Source organism: Cervus elaphus, chromosome 3, assembly GCF_910594005.1.
Source record: "Cervus elaphus chromosome 3, mCerEla1.1, whole genome shotgun sequence".
Classification (NCBI taxonomy): domain Eukaryota; kingdom Metazoa; phylum Chordata; class Mammalia; order Artiodactyla; family Cervidae; genus Cervus; species Cervus elaphus.
Window position 1 is genome coordinate 35320031 of NC_057817.1, and position 17002 is coordinate 35337032.

Genomic DNA, 17002 nt, shown 5'->3' on the forward strand with positions numbered 1-17002 from the left:
GTTCCTTTGAGTCCTAGAGCTCCTGCTTCATGTTTGTTTTCTAATTTTGGCTTCCAGAGAACAACATGTAAAATCTTGCAAATCTGTTTCATCATCTCTCTTCGCTCTGTGGTATCCTTCCCGTGGACCCCGAGTGCTTTGGGTCTGCACAGAGCTGTGAACTGCTCACAATGCTACGTAGGATGAGATAGGTGTATTTCCTTTCTTCTAAAACCAGCATCTCAGAAGACATGGTCAGTCATCATGTGACCCTATGCAATCAATCACAGTAAACTCACCCATGCTAGTCTGTAGCAGAAGCAACTGACTATTCAGGTGAGGATATAGAACCTCTGTCTCATGGACTGGAACATGGACTTCCAGTTGCCACTCCGGTTGGCTGCTCTTTGTTTTAATTGCCTCTCATGCTTTGTCCTGGTTTGCTTCTCAACACCTATCTTGAGCCTTCTTTACCCAAGGAAGAGTTTGTAATTTTCTGGCTCAATTGTGACACTCCATTTCAATGAGATTATGGTTAATTTTATGTGTCAACTTGAGGGGCCATGCATTGTCGCTATTGTTTAGTCACTAAGTTTAATCTCTTTACAACTCCATGGACAGTAGCCCACCAGGCTCCTCTGAAGCCCACCAGGCTCCTCTGGGATTTCCCAGACAAGACCCTGGAGTTGCCATTTCCCTCTCTCAGGGTTGCCATTTCCCTCTCTCAGGGATCTTTCCACCCCAGGGGTCAAACCTGTGTCTCCTGAATTGGCAGGTGGATTCTTTACCACTGAGCCAACAGGGAAACCCAGGGCCACGGTTGCCCAGAGTTTGCTACCATGCAATCCACTTAGGGCTTGAAGAGAATGGAAAGTCAGAGGAAGGAGCAGTCCACTTTTCTTTTCCTACTTTGCTGATTGAGATTGAACATCTCATCTCATCTTCTCCTGCCCTCGTACTGAGATTTGTGGCATCTGTTCCACTGGTTCTCAGGCCTTAGAGCTCTGAATTATATCACCACTTTCCTGGGTCTTCAGCTTGCAGAGAGCAGCTGTGGGCCTTCTTTGCCTCCACTATCTTTTGAGGTAATTCCTCATAATAAATCTTCATATCTATATGCACATAGCTGTACATCTTCTATATGTTCTATTAGTTCTGTTTCTGCAGAGAGTATACCTCTCACTCCCCAGTTCAAATGCAAAAATGTATTCTGTTTCCCACCTAACTTAAAGAAATTGTTTGGCTGAGTTCATTCCCCTACAACATTTATCATCAAGGGGGTCAGAGAATTTGAGAATATTATGCTACTCAAATGAGACAGCTCCAAGTACAAGTACACTGCTTCACTATATAGTCATTCAGCCAAATTTTTCCTCAAGTCATTGCTATATGCAAGATCAAGGACTTTATAATTGAATAGGAGATTCAGACATGCAAACCTATAAAGGAAGAGAATGTTAAAGACGCTTTGATAGATGAAAGTTGGCCATGTATGGGGAGTCATTTTCAGTTTGGAAGGTGAAGAAAGCCTTAAAGAGATGACACTTGAGTTAATCCTAGGGGTCATGGTGGAAAAGGGTATTTCAAACAGGAGACACTGGCAATAGCAGGGTTGAGTGATATGGAGGCTCACTAGGGGAGTAGTAAGTAGTTAAACATGGATGGATGATCAGAACCCTGATCACTAAAGTCAGAGACAGTCTTTAGTGCCAGAGAGAATTCTGCACTTTAGCAATGATCCCTGAATTGATGTTTGTGAGACAATCCCTTTTGGAGCTTTTAAAACTCAGCTCAGTAGCAGTTCTATCCTAAAGCCACTGAGTTTGAACTCCTAGATGTGAGACATGACTGGGTTTACATTTTGTAAATGCTTCTTAACTAGAAATTACACAAACTGCCCCTGTCCTTTGTAAGCAGGGAGCTAAAGGTGTTTCCTAGAATCCCTTGTAGTTAGGCAGACTCTGAAACAGAATTTAGGCCAATGGCATGGGCTTCCAGGTGACTCAAGTGGTAAAGAATTCGTCTGCCAATGCAGGAGATGCAGGCAGAAGATGTGGCTTCATGCTGAAAGTGAGGTGGGGCACTTCTAGGTCTGTTCTTAAAACTTACTATGAGATTTTCCGCACCTTTTCTCTTTTCCCACCAGACATCATTTTAAAGACACAGAAAACTCTAGAGTCAAGGAACCATTGTTCGAATATGTCTGGATGCCCAAATGGCTGAATGGAAGGCCACCCAGTGGACACCTGATTCAGTTGCAACACGAACAAGAAATGAAATCCTATTATGTGTAGGCATGGGGAATTTGCAGTTGTGCACAATAATATTAAAAACTACTACTGAGCAATAAGTGGTCACTGAAAAGGTAAAGTGATATGACCAGATTTAGAAAGATTGTTTCATTAATGTGTGGAAAATGGGTTACACTGGATAAAGGCGAGCACTGGGAAGAACACTGCAGCCATCCTGGGGAGAGACAATGAGATCTCTGTGTGGCAGTCAATGACAATGACAGACAGTAGGAGAGAAGACCTATGAGACACAAAGGAAATGCAGTCTATTCCCACTGGAGACCATTTCGATATGTAAATGGCAGAATCTGCCGGCTTTCTGGCATATTTGAAACTCTAAATATTGCTCATAAAATTCAGGAACATTATAATTTGTTCAAAGATAGTTTTATAGTAATTTCATCATTGTCAAATCTGAATAGTAATTGTTAGAGTTGTCGTTCTCGATTTGGCCATTGCTCCTTCTCCCATCTTAACACATTTTGTTTCATTCAAGGGTGATTTTTAAGTACAAATCTTTTCTCATGTTGGTTAGATTGAGGTCAACTGTACTATCCAGATAAAATAATGTATTCAAGGCAGATGTCTCTAAGCCGAATGGAAAACCACAATCCTGTTTTTAAATATCATTCTTTGAAGCATCACGGCTTGGCTGAAGGATCGCCTTAATGCCATGGGATATGCAATTGGGCTTTTTCTGATAGGCAAGGCTGGAGCAACACCCCGATTCAGAAATGGCTACCTCGGCTGCATCCTAATACAGTTGGAAGATGCCGAAGGGCAGGGGCTCAGGTGTGTGTGTTGGCTCTTGTTTAAATGTGAGGACACAGCCCTTTCACTTCAGGATTTATGAAAGGTGGTGGATTACTGGCACGATGAGAAAGTCTCGATAGGAGAAGCTAGTAAAGCAATCATAAAAGGAAGGAAATAATTGAAGAACTCTAGAGCAGAGGAAACCTTGAGGAATAAGTTTGGCTCAGCAGCTCCAAGGGATTATGGTCATTGATTTCAGACAATTTAGCCACTTGTTTCAAACTAAGGAATCTGAACTTCTGTTAAAAGTGAAAAGTGATTACATTGCAGTTTGCAGAGTTCAAAACCACTACAGAGAGACAGAAAACTGGGAACAAACAGGCTAACCATGTTCAATGCTGTCTGGAGCTGCTGGTGAAGGCGGAGCCCCCGAGCTCCCTTGAAAGATAAGCCCTGGAGGGAATGAACCTCAGGCCTGGGACATTACCTCCCACCTGCACGGCTTGTTGCTGTTCACAGGATGTGTTCACATGCAGTCTAAGCTTATTCTTTTCAAAATCTCTGTGAGCTATTCCCATTTTATGGATGAGAAACTAAAGTTCATAGTGTTCAAGGGTCATATTTTCAAGATCAGTGGTTATTTATTACAATACAGCTTGCTCACCTTGGTAAAGACTTTAAATGATAAATTATGGATGATTACTTCAAAATATGGTTGTTTCCAGATCAAAGAGGACACAAACAGATGGAGAAACATACCGTGTTCATGGATTGGAAGAATCAATATTGTCAAAATGGCTATTCTACCCAAAGCAATCTATAGATTCAATGCAATCCCTATCAAGCTACCAACGGTATTTTTCACAGAACTAGACCAAAGAATTTCACAATTTGTATGGAAATACAAAAAACCATGTTCAAACTATGCTTTTTAAAACTGGCCAATCACTAAGCATTTTATATAGTTTAACTAACTTAACTACGTATTATTACTCTGGCATCTGCCTGAGGGTTCATTTAAAATATGCAGAGGTCCATTCTTTCCTTTCCCACCAGGAAAGTGAAATCATGCAAGAAACCAGTTCCAATGTTGGAGATTGTATTAGGACAAATCTGTGTTGTGGTTCTATAAATGTAGCTTAAATCAGAACACCTGGCAATGAATGCTGTTTAATTCAAACTTACCTGTTTCAATTATATGATTTAACTTGCAAATTGCTTCCAGACAGCTGTTTTGAAATTATTTAATTTAGGTTTTTGAGAGATAAGAATTGCTAGAAAGCATGCATCTTATGGTGTTACAACTGCTTCTCAGGTCATCCTCACCAAAGATCCTGTTTGAAAGATACTCTAGTTTAGATGGATCTTTATGAAGGATTGTAACGGAAAATCATGGGGCATTGGATTCAGGCAAATTTGGGTTCAAATCTTAACTTTGTATTTGCTAGCTTTATTATCTTGGGCCAGTTAATAAACCTCTCTGAACCTATTTCATCATCTATGAGATTAAATTAGGGCTTCCCAGGTGTTTCAGTGGTAAAGAATCCGCCTGCCAATGCATGAGATGCAGGTTCAATCCCTGGGTCAGGAGACGGTAACCCACTACAGTATTCTTGCTTGGAGAATCCCATGGACAGAGGAGCCTGGAGGGCTACAGTCTATGGAGTCCATACTTACTCTTAATGGTTAATGGGAAGATTAAATGGGATAATTTGTTTGCACATAGAAAATAATCAAAATGGTATAATATTGATATGAAGAATGAACAAAGCTCTAGATAGAACAAAATATTTAAGATGAGGAACATCTATAAATTTGTTTTATTACTGTAGTTCTGAATTGTAAATTATAGTGGTCTTTCTCAATCATGCAGGTTAAGCCCTTAAAAAACCTAGTAGTAAAACTATGTGGTGTTAAAAAACTTGAAACCGTATGAAAAATTATGTTAGAGGACAGAGCTTAGAAATAAGCCTATGAAATATATTAGATGTGCTTCATAGTCTCTGAAGTAAAGTAACTGATACTTAACACTCAAAAGCAGTGGTATTTTACATGTGTTAAAATAGTAATAATACTACCTAACTTTTTTTTAGTGTTTCTCACTACTTCTCACTAAAAATTTTCAGAATGTCTATCCCAAAGGATCTGCAAGATATTTTTGTTCACAAGATGCCAGCTTTTATATGCTAATAATACACTACAGACTTCGCCCTCATGTCTTTTCTCTCATCAAGGAAGCTGCAGCCTTTCAACTGCTACGTGTTGATTTTGTCCTTCTCTTCTCGTGTTGCCCCCTCCACCAACACCTGTGTCTGTAGTTTGTTTCCAAGGTCCCATACCCCCACTTTTGGGTCTCACCACACTCCGTGGGGCAGATGTGGCATCATTTGAGTGTAAGGATGCTTAGGAAACCATCCAACCTTTTGCGTCACCCGCTCAGTTGTATTCAACATCTTTCTGAGTCTCCTGCCTAACAGGCAGCAGTACTGCCCTCATGATAACTTCATGTTGAAGTTCCTTTGACAAGAGCCTCCCTCCATTCCCTGAAGTTTCAAGGCCCTTTTGCACTAAAACTGCCATTTTTCGTTTCCAAGACTTCCTTGCTGCGTTTCCATCCATGCTCTACCATCTGCCTAACCTTCTCTTTCAGTTATAAATATCCATGTCATTTTCCAATTATCTTCAACAAGAGCGACTTGTAAGCCACAAATGCTACATCTCAACTTCTCTAATTGTTCAATTACAGTACAGCCTGGTCCAGCCTGAAAGGTAGCAAGCCAAACAGGCCTGACCTTGGGTCTCTTATCTATGTTTGTTCTTGTTAATCATAACCGCATGTACACAAACATGTTTAAAAATAAAAATAGGGATAAAGAAGAAAAGTGCCAGTTTATCTGTTGCAAAACTAATTCAATTGCTCTCTCCTTCCTAAGGGCAGAAGTGGTTAATAGATTATAGAGTTTGGTTCTGCGGAACAAAGCTGGGGGAAATCAGGCCAGATAGATTAGGAAGTCACAGCTCCATCTGAGAGAGAAAAGTCAATAAAAGCACAATACCAGATTGGGGTTGCATACCCAAGAATGGGAGAAGGCAATGGCACCCCACTCCAGTACTCTTGCCTGGAAAATCCCATGGACAGAGGAGCCTGGTAGGCTGCAGTCCATGGGGTTGCGAGCAGTCGGACATGACTGAGTGACTTAGTGACTTCACTTTCACTTTTCACTTTCATGCATTGGAGAAGGAAATGGCAACCCACTCCAGTGTTCTTGCCTGGAGAATCCCAGGGACGGGGGAGCCTGGTGGGTTGCTGTCTATGGGGTTGCACAGAGTCAGACACGACTGAAGGGACTCAGCAGCAGCAGTAGCATCCGAGAATGAGGACTTCCCTGGTGGCTCAGAGGTAAAGAATCTGCCTGCCAGTGCAGGAGACGTGGGTTTGATCTCTGGGTCGGGATGCTTCCCCTGGAGAAGGAAATAGCTACCCACACCAGTATTCTTGACTGGGAAATCCCATGGACAGAGGAGACTGGCAGGCTACAGTCCATGGGGTAGCAGAGAGTCGGAAACAACTTAGTGACTGAACAACAACGGTAACCCAAGAGTGAAGTGTCAGTTTGCAGTGAGGACAAGTAAGTGGTAAGAAATGGCAGGGTGCTGAGATTTTGGCTGTCAGGTAATACAGTTGGCATCATAAACTATTTTCCCCAGGTGCTCAACAGTAAACAACTCGCTTGCAAAGCAGGATACCACAGGAGATGTGGGTTCAGTCCTTGGGTTGGCAGGATCCCCTGGAGGAGGGCATGGAAACCCACTCCAGTGTTCTTGCCTGGACAGAGGAGCCTGATGGGCTATAGTCAATAGGGTTGCAAAGAGTCAGACATGACTTAGCATGAATGCATGGGACTCAGAAGACAGCCAAAGAGTATAACAGAATTGCTCATAGAGCCCAGTCATGAGATATGACAGTGCTACCAACTCTTACTTTCAGATATGAGTGTCTGTGTTGAACAACTTTCTGTTGTCTTGTTAGCTGGTAGTGCTACTGGACACTACTTGTGAAGTCTGATGCTATAAAGGTGACAGGGGATTTTGTGTCTGAGGACTCTTAGAATACATGAAGAAGAAATAATTCTTAATATTCAGGATTCACTGATGATCTTAGATGTGCAAGAAGATAAGTGAACACAATAAGGAGCCACCACGGGGAGATGAGATAACTGACTGTGGTTATATAATTTAAATGGGCATGTGATGATAAGATTTATGTCTAGGAATATATTATAAGGAATAAATGCAAGTGTTTATTTAATTTTCAGTTTAAACTGCTAATGAAGTACTCTGTGATATAGGATACTAAAATCATGTCAAATTAGTACAATTTCTACACTGCACAGAAGAAAATACTATAATTACTGAACAGTAGAAATATAATTGTTTATAGTCCTTAAGCATCACAGCAATTAAATCATCACATTTGTTATGCTTTCTTTAGAATTGTGGTTAGTAATTTTTAATCCTCTTCTTTTAACTCTCCATTTTATTTTTAAAGTGTTCTTGATAGTCCAAAAGTTTTGGTATCCATAAAGCTCTGTGGAGTCATAACCCAGTGACATACAAGTCCAGATCTGAGACTAAGCATGGATGGGTGTGATTTTGACTTTGATTTTATTTCATTTCCTAATCTTTAGTTGGAGTAGGTGCAAATGGAATGTACAATACAACAAAAGAAGTAGCAAAAGGAGGGAGACCCATGAGCAGATGAAAAGGTCAAGAGTGGTCTATACAACTGAATACTGGAAGCCTTTGAAGGCTTGAATCTTGTTTGACTATTTTAACATGTCATCCTTGGAAATTATTCCATTTGATACTAAAATTCATGGAAACTTTAAAGACAAATTTTCATATCAGCTGATATCCAGTTTCTCCAGTCAACCCCCTAAATCACCTAAGCATAGTGCTCTAAGGTTGATGGATTGGTTTGTGTTTTATCTTATCTCTGCTGACAAGATTCCTTCATGAAGTACTTCTTCCTTAAGAGCCATGTAAATATCCTCAAATAATATTTTAATAAGGACTACATACAGATAATAACACCTGCTTTCTAAATCAATTTCTACCTCATTCTACAAGACAATGACTTTCAGAAAAAATAAAAATATAGTCTTAAGTGGCATTATCTACTTGTCCCAGAGCCAAAAGTTGAATGCTCCATGCTATGGAGATTTGGTAATGGCCAATGTTCCTACATATCAGGGATAATGTGATAAGTTCCTTTGCACAGAAGGGTCAATGGGTTACCATAGTGAGCTTGATCTCTGCAATTTTAGTGTCAGAGATATTTATGTTCCTAAGTACCCCATGCATGCTATTAAAGGTAAAAGAAACAGCAGGGGCATGGTTCCAATTGCTGAGCAAACAATGGTAGAAAGATGTTTATTAAAGCTGACTCTCAAGTGACAGATAAATGCATAGTTCTATTATGCATGTTAATTTCAACATGAAGCAAGCTTAAAAGCAGATAGATCAAAACAAAAGAGGTTTAAAAAATCATAAAGACAAAATAGAACTATGTTGGTATGTGACAAGAAAATAATTTTGCCTCAAAAGTGAATCCTCCTCAACCCCCTCAAGAAACATGTAACCACAATTTATGCAACAAAATTAAAAGCAAGTTGGGATTGTTCCATTTCGTAGCTTGCCTGGCTTTGAGTTGTTTTTTTTTTTTTTTTAAAAGGGCTGTTGTTAAACTAAGATACCATTGATCCTTCTATTATAAACAAACAACTAGACCACATAATTACTGATTTATAATTCTGATTTATTAATGTGCGATGTTTAGTTCTTAAAAAAAAAAAGGAAAACAACACAAACACACACACACACAAAACAAGCCAATAAACAGACTTTTTCATGCGCATCTTCTTTTCTACCTCACAAAGTTCCATGGCATGATTTTTTAGAGGTGTTCCCTTGCTCAGGGCTGGCATATATTTTTCAATTTTCACTGTCCAGAGCCATATTTACAGAAAGATGTACAAATATTGTAGCTGGTAGGCTGCACAACCCTCACATGATTAAAACTTCAGTTCCTTGGTTTTCTAGGGCTTTGTGTAAATGCCAATAAACTTCAGAGTTTACCTAACTGTGCCTCTCAACCTTTGGTCCCAAAGGTGAAGGGCAGGATTTTTAATCAGGTAGCAATTTATCTGTAATTAGGAAAACATAATTACATATTATCATCTAATTGCAATTACTGGTTGGAGAAAGTCACATTTCACAAGTAGTGACCCATGCTGAATTATCATTCTCCTATTACTGAATTCTGCATCTGTATTTATATTTGGCAGGAAGCCAATAAAAATTCAAAGGTAATCACTATGCTTCTCTGCAGTCCAGCTGTCAAAGTCACCAACTCCACTGCTGAATAAGAAAGCGAGACATACTTTCTGAACCACATCTTGGCTATATCTGTTTCCTGCTCAGACACCAAGTGGAGATCAAAATAATTGTATACAAAAAAAAACCCCATGTGACGTAGGTTAGAGAACTGTTCCACGCTTCATTTCTGGTACAGTTAAAAAGTTTAATGTCTCAAGGCACCACTATGGTTGAACATTGGATACGCGGGTAACCAGCTAATCTAGTAGGCTGTAAAGTCAGTAAATAGCTTGTGCAACTGTGAAAAGCAATCTCTAGAGGACTGTTAGATATACTGTAGGCACAGGTATCATAATAATACAAATAGAAAAAAACAATGAGTCCTAGAAAAAGCATGTTGAGCACCGTTGTGGCATCATTTGTATTTCTTTACCTAACGCTATGTAAACCTCACATTTACGAAAGGAAAGACTAACTTCTGAAAGTTACACTCCAGGTTGCTCTTTGTGCTTTCCCCAAAAGTGGATCTAGTTCGTCGGTGTACTTTTGGAAGTCGTTGGATCCCCGTCACCCTCAGTGGTGCTGGTTGATTCATTCAAGTGCGAGCTCAAGTTCTCTGATGTGAGGTGGGAAGACTTGTAGACGATCTCGTTGAAGTCAGATCTGATGCACACCAAGGCGGGGTCGTTCAGCGGGTCTTCCACTGAGGCCTGGGTGTTTTCCCTTGTGATTCCCATGTCCTTGCTGTGCTCAGAGGGGGATTTTCTTCTCATGCGAGTGTAAGTTTTGTCTTGATTCTCCATGCCTTGCTCATTTTTCAAAAACCGTCCAAAGAACCAAATGAAGAATCCAAACCACACAAAAGCTATTAAACTTGGAACAAAAGCCAGACACTTGACGTCGAGGCTTGCCCCTATGAACCTGCTGTGGAGGAACATGTCTCCCTCAACATAGGTTTTATTAGTCCGAGGGTTGGTGTGGTTGGACCGCCATTCCCAGGATAGCTTGGTTCTGTTCAAATCCTTTAGACTCTCTGAGTCTTTGACTGTATATATCTTCTGTCCTGGACCAATATACTGTCCATATTCATGAGGCTTATAAAATATCTGATTCTTCCACATATTAAGATCCAAAATCAAGACGAGAAAGATAATTCCATAGTTAAACCATTTACCTGCATTAAAAAAGAAATACTGTGTATTAGTCAAAGACTGGTAAAACTGCAATAGGGTTTTCTCCTATAAAATGGAGATAATGGTATTATAGCATAAACTGTTAATGTTTTAGACCTGTTAATTTTTTGAGAGTGCTATGCTGCCATTAAGTCAATTGGCAAAGGGAATTTCCTAAATGGATGTTAAGCATGTGAAAATGTAACTCTTGATTCTAGAGCCAGTAATTTATGGTATTTACACTAACTAGACAAAGTCTCCTGGCTTTTAAGGCACCACCACTATACTCTAATTGGGTTTCATGTAGGTTATTCTCTAGAACATTTCAATTAAGGTTTAAAAACAAGTTCTAATAAAATTCTTGGAAAAGTCCAACATATGATTGAATATCTCCTATGGTTTTATAATTATGTCTGGGAAAGAAATAAATCATTTTGCAGTGTAAGCACAACAGTGCATCAATTGAATTCACATTGCTGTTTGTTGGTGACCTGTTGATTAAACTATTAGTCGATGTGGTTCAGATCAATAATCCTTGAGCATTCATTTCAAGACTTTAAAAATAATTGCATCAAATTCTCATTGAACAGAATCCATTCATCAGACATATAAATATAACCAAAGCTTTAGATGATATGATTTGGAGAGACTATAACCACTATGACTTCTTTGTAGGATTTAAAAGTCCTATATAAATAAGATATTATTTAGAGACATATTATCTAGTGAAATCTTTGCATCTTTAAATGGAGATAATGTAGAAAAACTTTGAAGGGATACTATATTCCATTACAATTTTTATTATTATTTGTTCCAAATTTTACAGTATGAAGTGTTAGCTTAGTAACACCTCATAGTTTTGCTATCGCAAATAATGTTATATATTTACAGATTCTAAAAGCTTTAGTTATAATTATTATATATATTATGTCAAAATTATTTTGTATTTAAAAATAATGATATTGAACATTATTAAGTTACTGCCTCACATGAGAGCTAGGCTCTTGGGAAAACGTCTTACTAAAACTGGTAAACACGTATTTTGTAATACATACTTCAATAGAATACATAGCTTAAATATGACCTTGGGTAAGGAAAGGAGGTTAGGAAAATATTTTATCATCATCATTACACATTTTCAAGCTCCTATTAGGTGCAAATATGTCTAGATTCCAAAACCTACTAGCTACATTAACTTGGGTTAGTTGCTTAAATTCTCCAAACTCCAATTTCTTTACAAGCAGAAAATAACAGTACTTATTAAAGTGGTTAACATTTCGTGAGATTATTAGATACTAAGCACAATATTTGCTATATAATAGGAACTCAGTAATTGTCACTATTATTATCATCAAAGCTTTGCCTAAGTCATGATAATGTCCTCATTTGCATGGAAAGGTACAACTTCTCTATGAAGAGAATTTATTTAAACCACAGGAAGGGAAATGTCCTAAAATCATTCAACCACACAGGGTTTATAATATTTGTAATGAAAATTCTTGTCTGAATGATTAATTTGGCACACCCAAACTATAAATTAAGTGGAGACACTGGAAACATTTCCAGATATGAAAAGATGCTTATAACACCTTGTACTGTTAAGCTCAAGCCACTCCTGCCCTCTTGTATCTTCAAAATGAAAACAGAATCAACCATAAAATAAATCAAGAAAGCTCAAGCCAGAGAAATTCCACCAAATACAAAGGCGGGCATCATTGCCAGATATTTATTGTATTCATAATAGACTCTGTGGAGGATACCTTAGTAGATCCTGAGGACATATGTCACTGCCTTCAAGGAAGGAACTTATCTTATGGGAGAAAACACAACAGAGACATCAACAGATAAGTAATAATAATAAGAGGCCACATCTAAGAGGTGCCAAAGGAGTGATACAAACCATAAAGCTGAAGATGTTGAGAAAATGGAATAAAAATTGAGTGCTAACTTCTGTAGAAAGGATTTTGAAGGAAGTAGCAATTCATGTAGTCGAGAAAGAAAAGGAGGACAGGGAACAGTTTGGAAAATGTTGTTTCTTTTAGTATATGTTTTTATTATGCTGCAGATAGAATGTACAGAAAAAGATCAGCTAATGTGGAAGAGAGGGGACAGAGAGAAGGGAAAGAATGGAGAATATCGTAGGAAAAGAATGCACAGCAAAATGAGAGATAGGTGATATGAAAAGTTCAGGGATTCTCATCCAGTACCACAGAGGCACTAAGTTTGTAGCTTTCGTGATTGAAGCAGTTGGAAGAGGGGTTTTGGGTCCTTCTCTGTTGCAGGAGATCCATACTTCTTCTCCTTTTGGGAACTACATGGGTTATGAGGCTATGGGGAGGGGAAGAGGTCCTTCAACCTGAATGACTGGCCATCAACTTCCTGACTCACAAAGTGAAAAAAGTGAAAGTGCTAATTTCTCAGTCATGTCTGACTCTTCCCAACCCTTTGGATTGTAGCTCAACAGTCTCCTCTGTCCATGGAATTCTCCTGGCAAGAATACTGGAGGAGGTAACCATTTCCTTCTTGGGAGGTCTTCCTGACCAAGTGAGGAAACCCGGGTTTCCTACATTGCAGGTAGATTCTTTACCATCTGAGCTCACAAAGGCCCATTGGAAAAACCCTGTTTAGATCACATTTATCAACTCATGAATAGAGAAGTCTCCCATACGGGGTTTCTGTTTCTAGGGTAATGATGTCAGAAATTGAACATAAGCAGCACCACAGAATCAGAAAGGAAAAAGAGGAATGCTCATGGAGCTTAGAGAAGGGTGCTTTTCTGGTGGCTAGAAGATGCTCAGTGAATAACAGTAAAAGGAAAAAATAAAATAAAATCAGGGAATAAAAGTGGTCGTGAATGTACATTGATCAAACTGAAGGAACCCTGCAGATAGAGTTTTTTTTTCATACTTTCAAATTATTTTCTCTACCCAAGTTGAATGGTGCTGGATCAGCTTGACCACTAAACATTCACATTAAAAAATCATGTTATGTCACTTCTCAAGTGACCTGGTGTCTATATATTAAGACATGAGGAAGGAGACACCAGTTAAGAATGTGTTGCCTGACATGGATACCATTACTCTGCTCTAACACATGTTTACTGATTTGTGACAGGGGAATCATAGGGACAAAAACTGCAGCCTGGACACCAGCAGATGGGGATCAAATATTCAGTAAAATGTGGGTAACGTGTTTAACCTCTCCAGATCTCAACAATTTTAGTTTCAAATTGAGTTAACAGAAATAGATGCCTTCCAGTTCTATGATTCTGTCCTCTTCCCCCAAACCCTTCTATATGTTAACTATGTACATTCAATTTTTTGTGCTGTGAAATGGAGAATAACACCAGTGTTGTTCAGTTACTCGGTCATGTCTGACTCTTTGTGACCCCATGTGCTGTGGCATGCCAGGCTTTCCTGTCCTTCACTATCTCCCCATGTTTCCTCAAATTCATGTCCATTGAGTCAGTGATGCCACCCAACCATCTCATCCTCTGTCATCCCCTTCTCCTCCTGCCCTCAATCTTTTCCAGCATCAGGGTATTTTCCAATGAATCAACTCTTCACATGAGGCGGCCAAAGTATTGGAGCTTCAGCTTCAACATCAGTCTTTCCAATGAATATTCAGGGTTGGTTTCCTTTAGGACTGATTGGTTTGATCTCCTTACTGTCCAAGGGACTCTCAAGAGTCTTCTCCAGTACCATAGTTCAAAAGCATCAATTCTTCGGTGCTCAGCCTTCTTCATGGTCCAACTCTCACATCCATACATGACCACTAGAAAAACCATAGCTTCAACTATCTGGACCTTTGTTGGCAAAGTGATGTCTCTGCTTTCTAATATGCTATCTAGGTTGGTCATAGCTTTTCTTCCAAGGAGCAAGTGTCTTTTAATTTCATGGCTGCAGTCATCATCTGCAGTGATTTTGGAGCCCAAGAAAATAAAATCTCTCATTGTTTCCCCATCTATTTGCCATGAAGTGATGGGACTGGATACCATGATCTTAGTTTTTTGAATGCTTAGTTTTAAGCCAGCTTTTCACTCTCTTCTTTCACCTTCATCAAGAGGCTCTTTAGTTCCTCTTCACTGTCTGCCATTAACGTTGTGTCATCTGCATATCTGAGGTTATTGATACTTCTCCTGGCAGTCTTGATTACAAATTGTGCTTCATCTAGCCCAGTATTTCATATGATGTACTCTGCATAGAAGTTAAATAAATAGGGTGACAATATAGAGCTTTGACATACTCCTGTCCCAATTTTGAACCCATCTCTTGCTCCATGTCTGGTTTTAACATTTACTTCCTGACCTGCATACAGGTTATTCAGACACCCCTCAAACCACCTCAAAGGATTATTATGATTGTCGACTAAAAAATATAGTCACAACCTGAAAGTAGAGAGCTGCTTCATTTGGAGGGACGGTTTAAGACTCTAAATCTGGGAAGTAGCTCTGAGAAAAATGCTCTTAGGAGGCAGGGGGGGAAGTCAGGCTATATACAAGTTTGCAATAAAGGGAGCAGGCAGTTTGAACATCAAAGATCAGGTATCAAGTTAAGGAATTTAGCACTGTATGTACGGGAAGATGCAAGCCTCTGGGCTCACTGAATTCATTCCTTTTCTTTGCACCTCAGCCATCTGGGGCCAATCCTACTTCCTTGTTCACCTTGCTTCCTGCATCCCCTAGCCCCTGAGCAATCACTGTGGGGGTGGCAGCATCTGCTGGATCTCAGTTTTGGGAGTCCTCATTCACACTTGGAGGCCAGATATCGGTGATGATTGTGACATTTCTTGTTTATCAATATGGCAGGAGATGTTTTCATTTCACAGAATATAATGAAAAGTTGTGGACCTGTGAGGTGATGCTAATGGTAACAAACCTGCCTGCCAATTCAAAAGATGTAAGAGATGCCAGTTCAAACCCTGGATTGGGAAGATCCTCTGGAGGAGGTCATGGAAACCCACTCCAGTATTTTTGCTTGGAGAAGCCCATGGACAGAGGAGCCTGGTAGGCTACAGTCCATTGGGTCGCACAGAGTCAGACACGGCTGAAGCAACTTAGCATGCATGCAAGCACAATAAGTGGTATTTGAGAGTTCTCTGAAATATATTGTTTGCCCAAAATGCAGGGTACTATTATTTCTACAATATCTTCTTTCTGCTTCTTCAATCCACTTAATATACGATCTAAGTAGAGAGAAGAGAATGTTAATGGTTTCTAACAAAGATATACCCTCAGTGTTTCAGTTTAGATTAAACAGAATGAATTACTGAGCAGTGACATTAATAGGTAGATATCACTGGACCAATTGGGCTTCCCTGCTGGCTCAGATGGTAAAGAATCTACTCCAATGTGGAAGGCCTGGGTTCAATCCATGGGGGGGAAGATCCCCTGGAGGAGGAATTGGCAACCCACTACAGTATTCTTGCCTGAAGAATTCAATGGACAGAGGAGCCTGGCGGGCTACAGTCAGACAGGATTGAGCGACTAACAGTTTTACTTTCACAAACTAATTACCGGAGGCCCCAGTGTGTATCTAAATGTAAATATGCGTTGTGAATCCGCATATTTAACATGTTAAAAATCCCGAGCAATTGATAATTTGTCTACAGCTTGCAGTAGTATTAGTCCAGAGAAACGCACACAAAATGTGAAGCTAAATAGCAGGGTATACATTCTCCCCATACCCCGACTCCATTTCCACAGCCGAGAGACCACGTTGGGGTGGGGAAATGTAGAGGGGAGAGAATTAGATGAGGCAGGATTCCAATTGATTTATTTCCTTTTCTGCTTCTGTGAATGTAGCCTCGCCCTTCCCCCACTGTTGTAGTTGCTCAGTTGAAAATGAAACTGCTGAAAATAGAGAAGAAATGGCTCTTCTTACTTTTTGCATCCTGCCCACCTGACATAACTCCTGCTCCACTTACCCATCGGGATAGAGGAAGGATGTCCATCTTTCTCTACAGTCCTTTTTTCCATTTTCCTACACTGCTGGGGTCCAGCCCCAGCAGGATCCAGGGGAACCCTCAGGATGAACGGCGTCAGCGAATGAGAGAGAGAGTGAGACAAAGCTCGGGGCTGAGTCCGAAGTTTATTTTTGCACGGCCCCTTTATACCCTTAACATCATCTTTGGGGGAAGTGCATATTGCTTACACACAGGTCATCTCAAAACATCACAGCAATTTGACCTTCAACAGAAACTGGATGTCACCCACATAATTTTTCGTTCACAAGAGTCTTTCTTATCATTTGGCTTTAAGGCCTGCTAACATTTTATGGCTTGCACCTGGTGTGACTTAAGCAACTTCAGTAGCCGACCCTGTTTTTCTTATAATTAATCTATTTTCTTTCTAATAGCGTCATCTCTATGGGAACTAGATAGGATCACATTTTTACAGAACAGAAATGCGAAGGACTGCAAAAACGGCAG

General features: G+C 39.7%; 1 protein-coding gene across 3 annotated transcripts in view; it reads right to left on the minus strand.

Moving 5' to 3' along the window:
* Window positions 1-8820: 8820 nt before the first annotated feature.
* The window catches only part of TMEM117 (transmembrane protein 117), a 569518-nt gene continuing 561336 nt past the window's right edge, over window positions 8821-17002 (minus strand). For all 3 annotated transcript variants that reach the window (XM_043886463.1, XM_043886454.1, XM_043886473.1), the window contains one exon: window positions 8821-10575. In XM_043886463.1, the coding sequence (XP_043742398.1) occupies window positions 9929-10575 (647 nt within the window). In that variant the 3' untranslated portion in view covers window positions 8821-9928. The remainder of the gene's footprint in view (window positions 10576-17002) is intronic.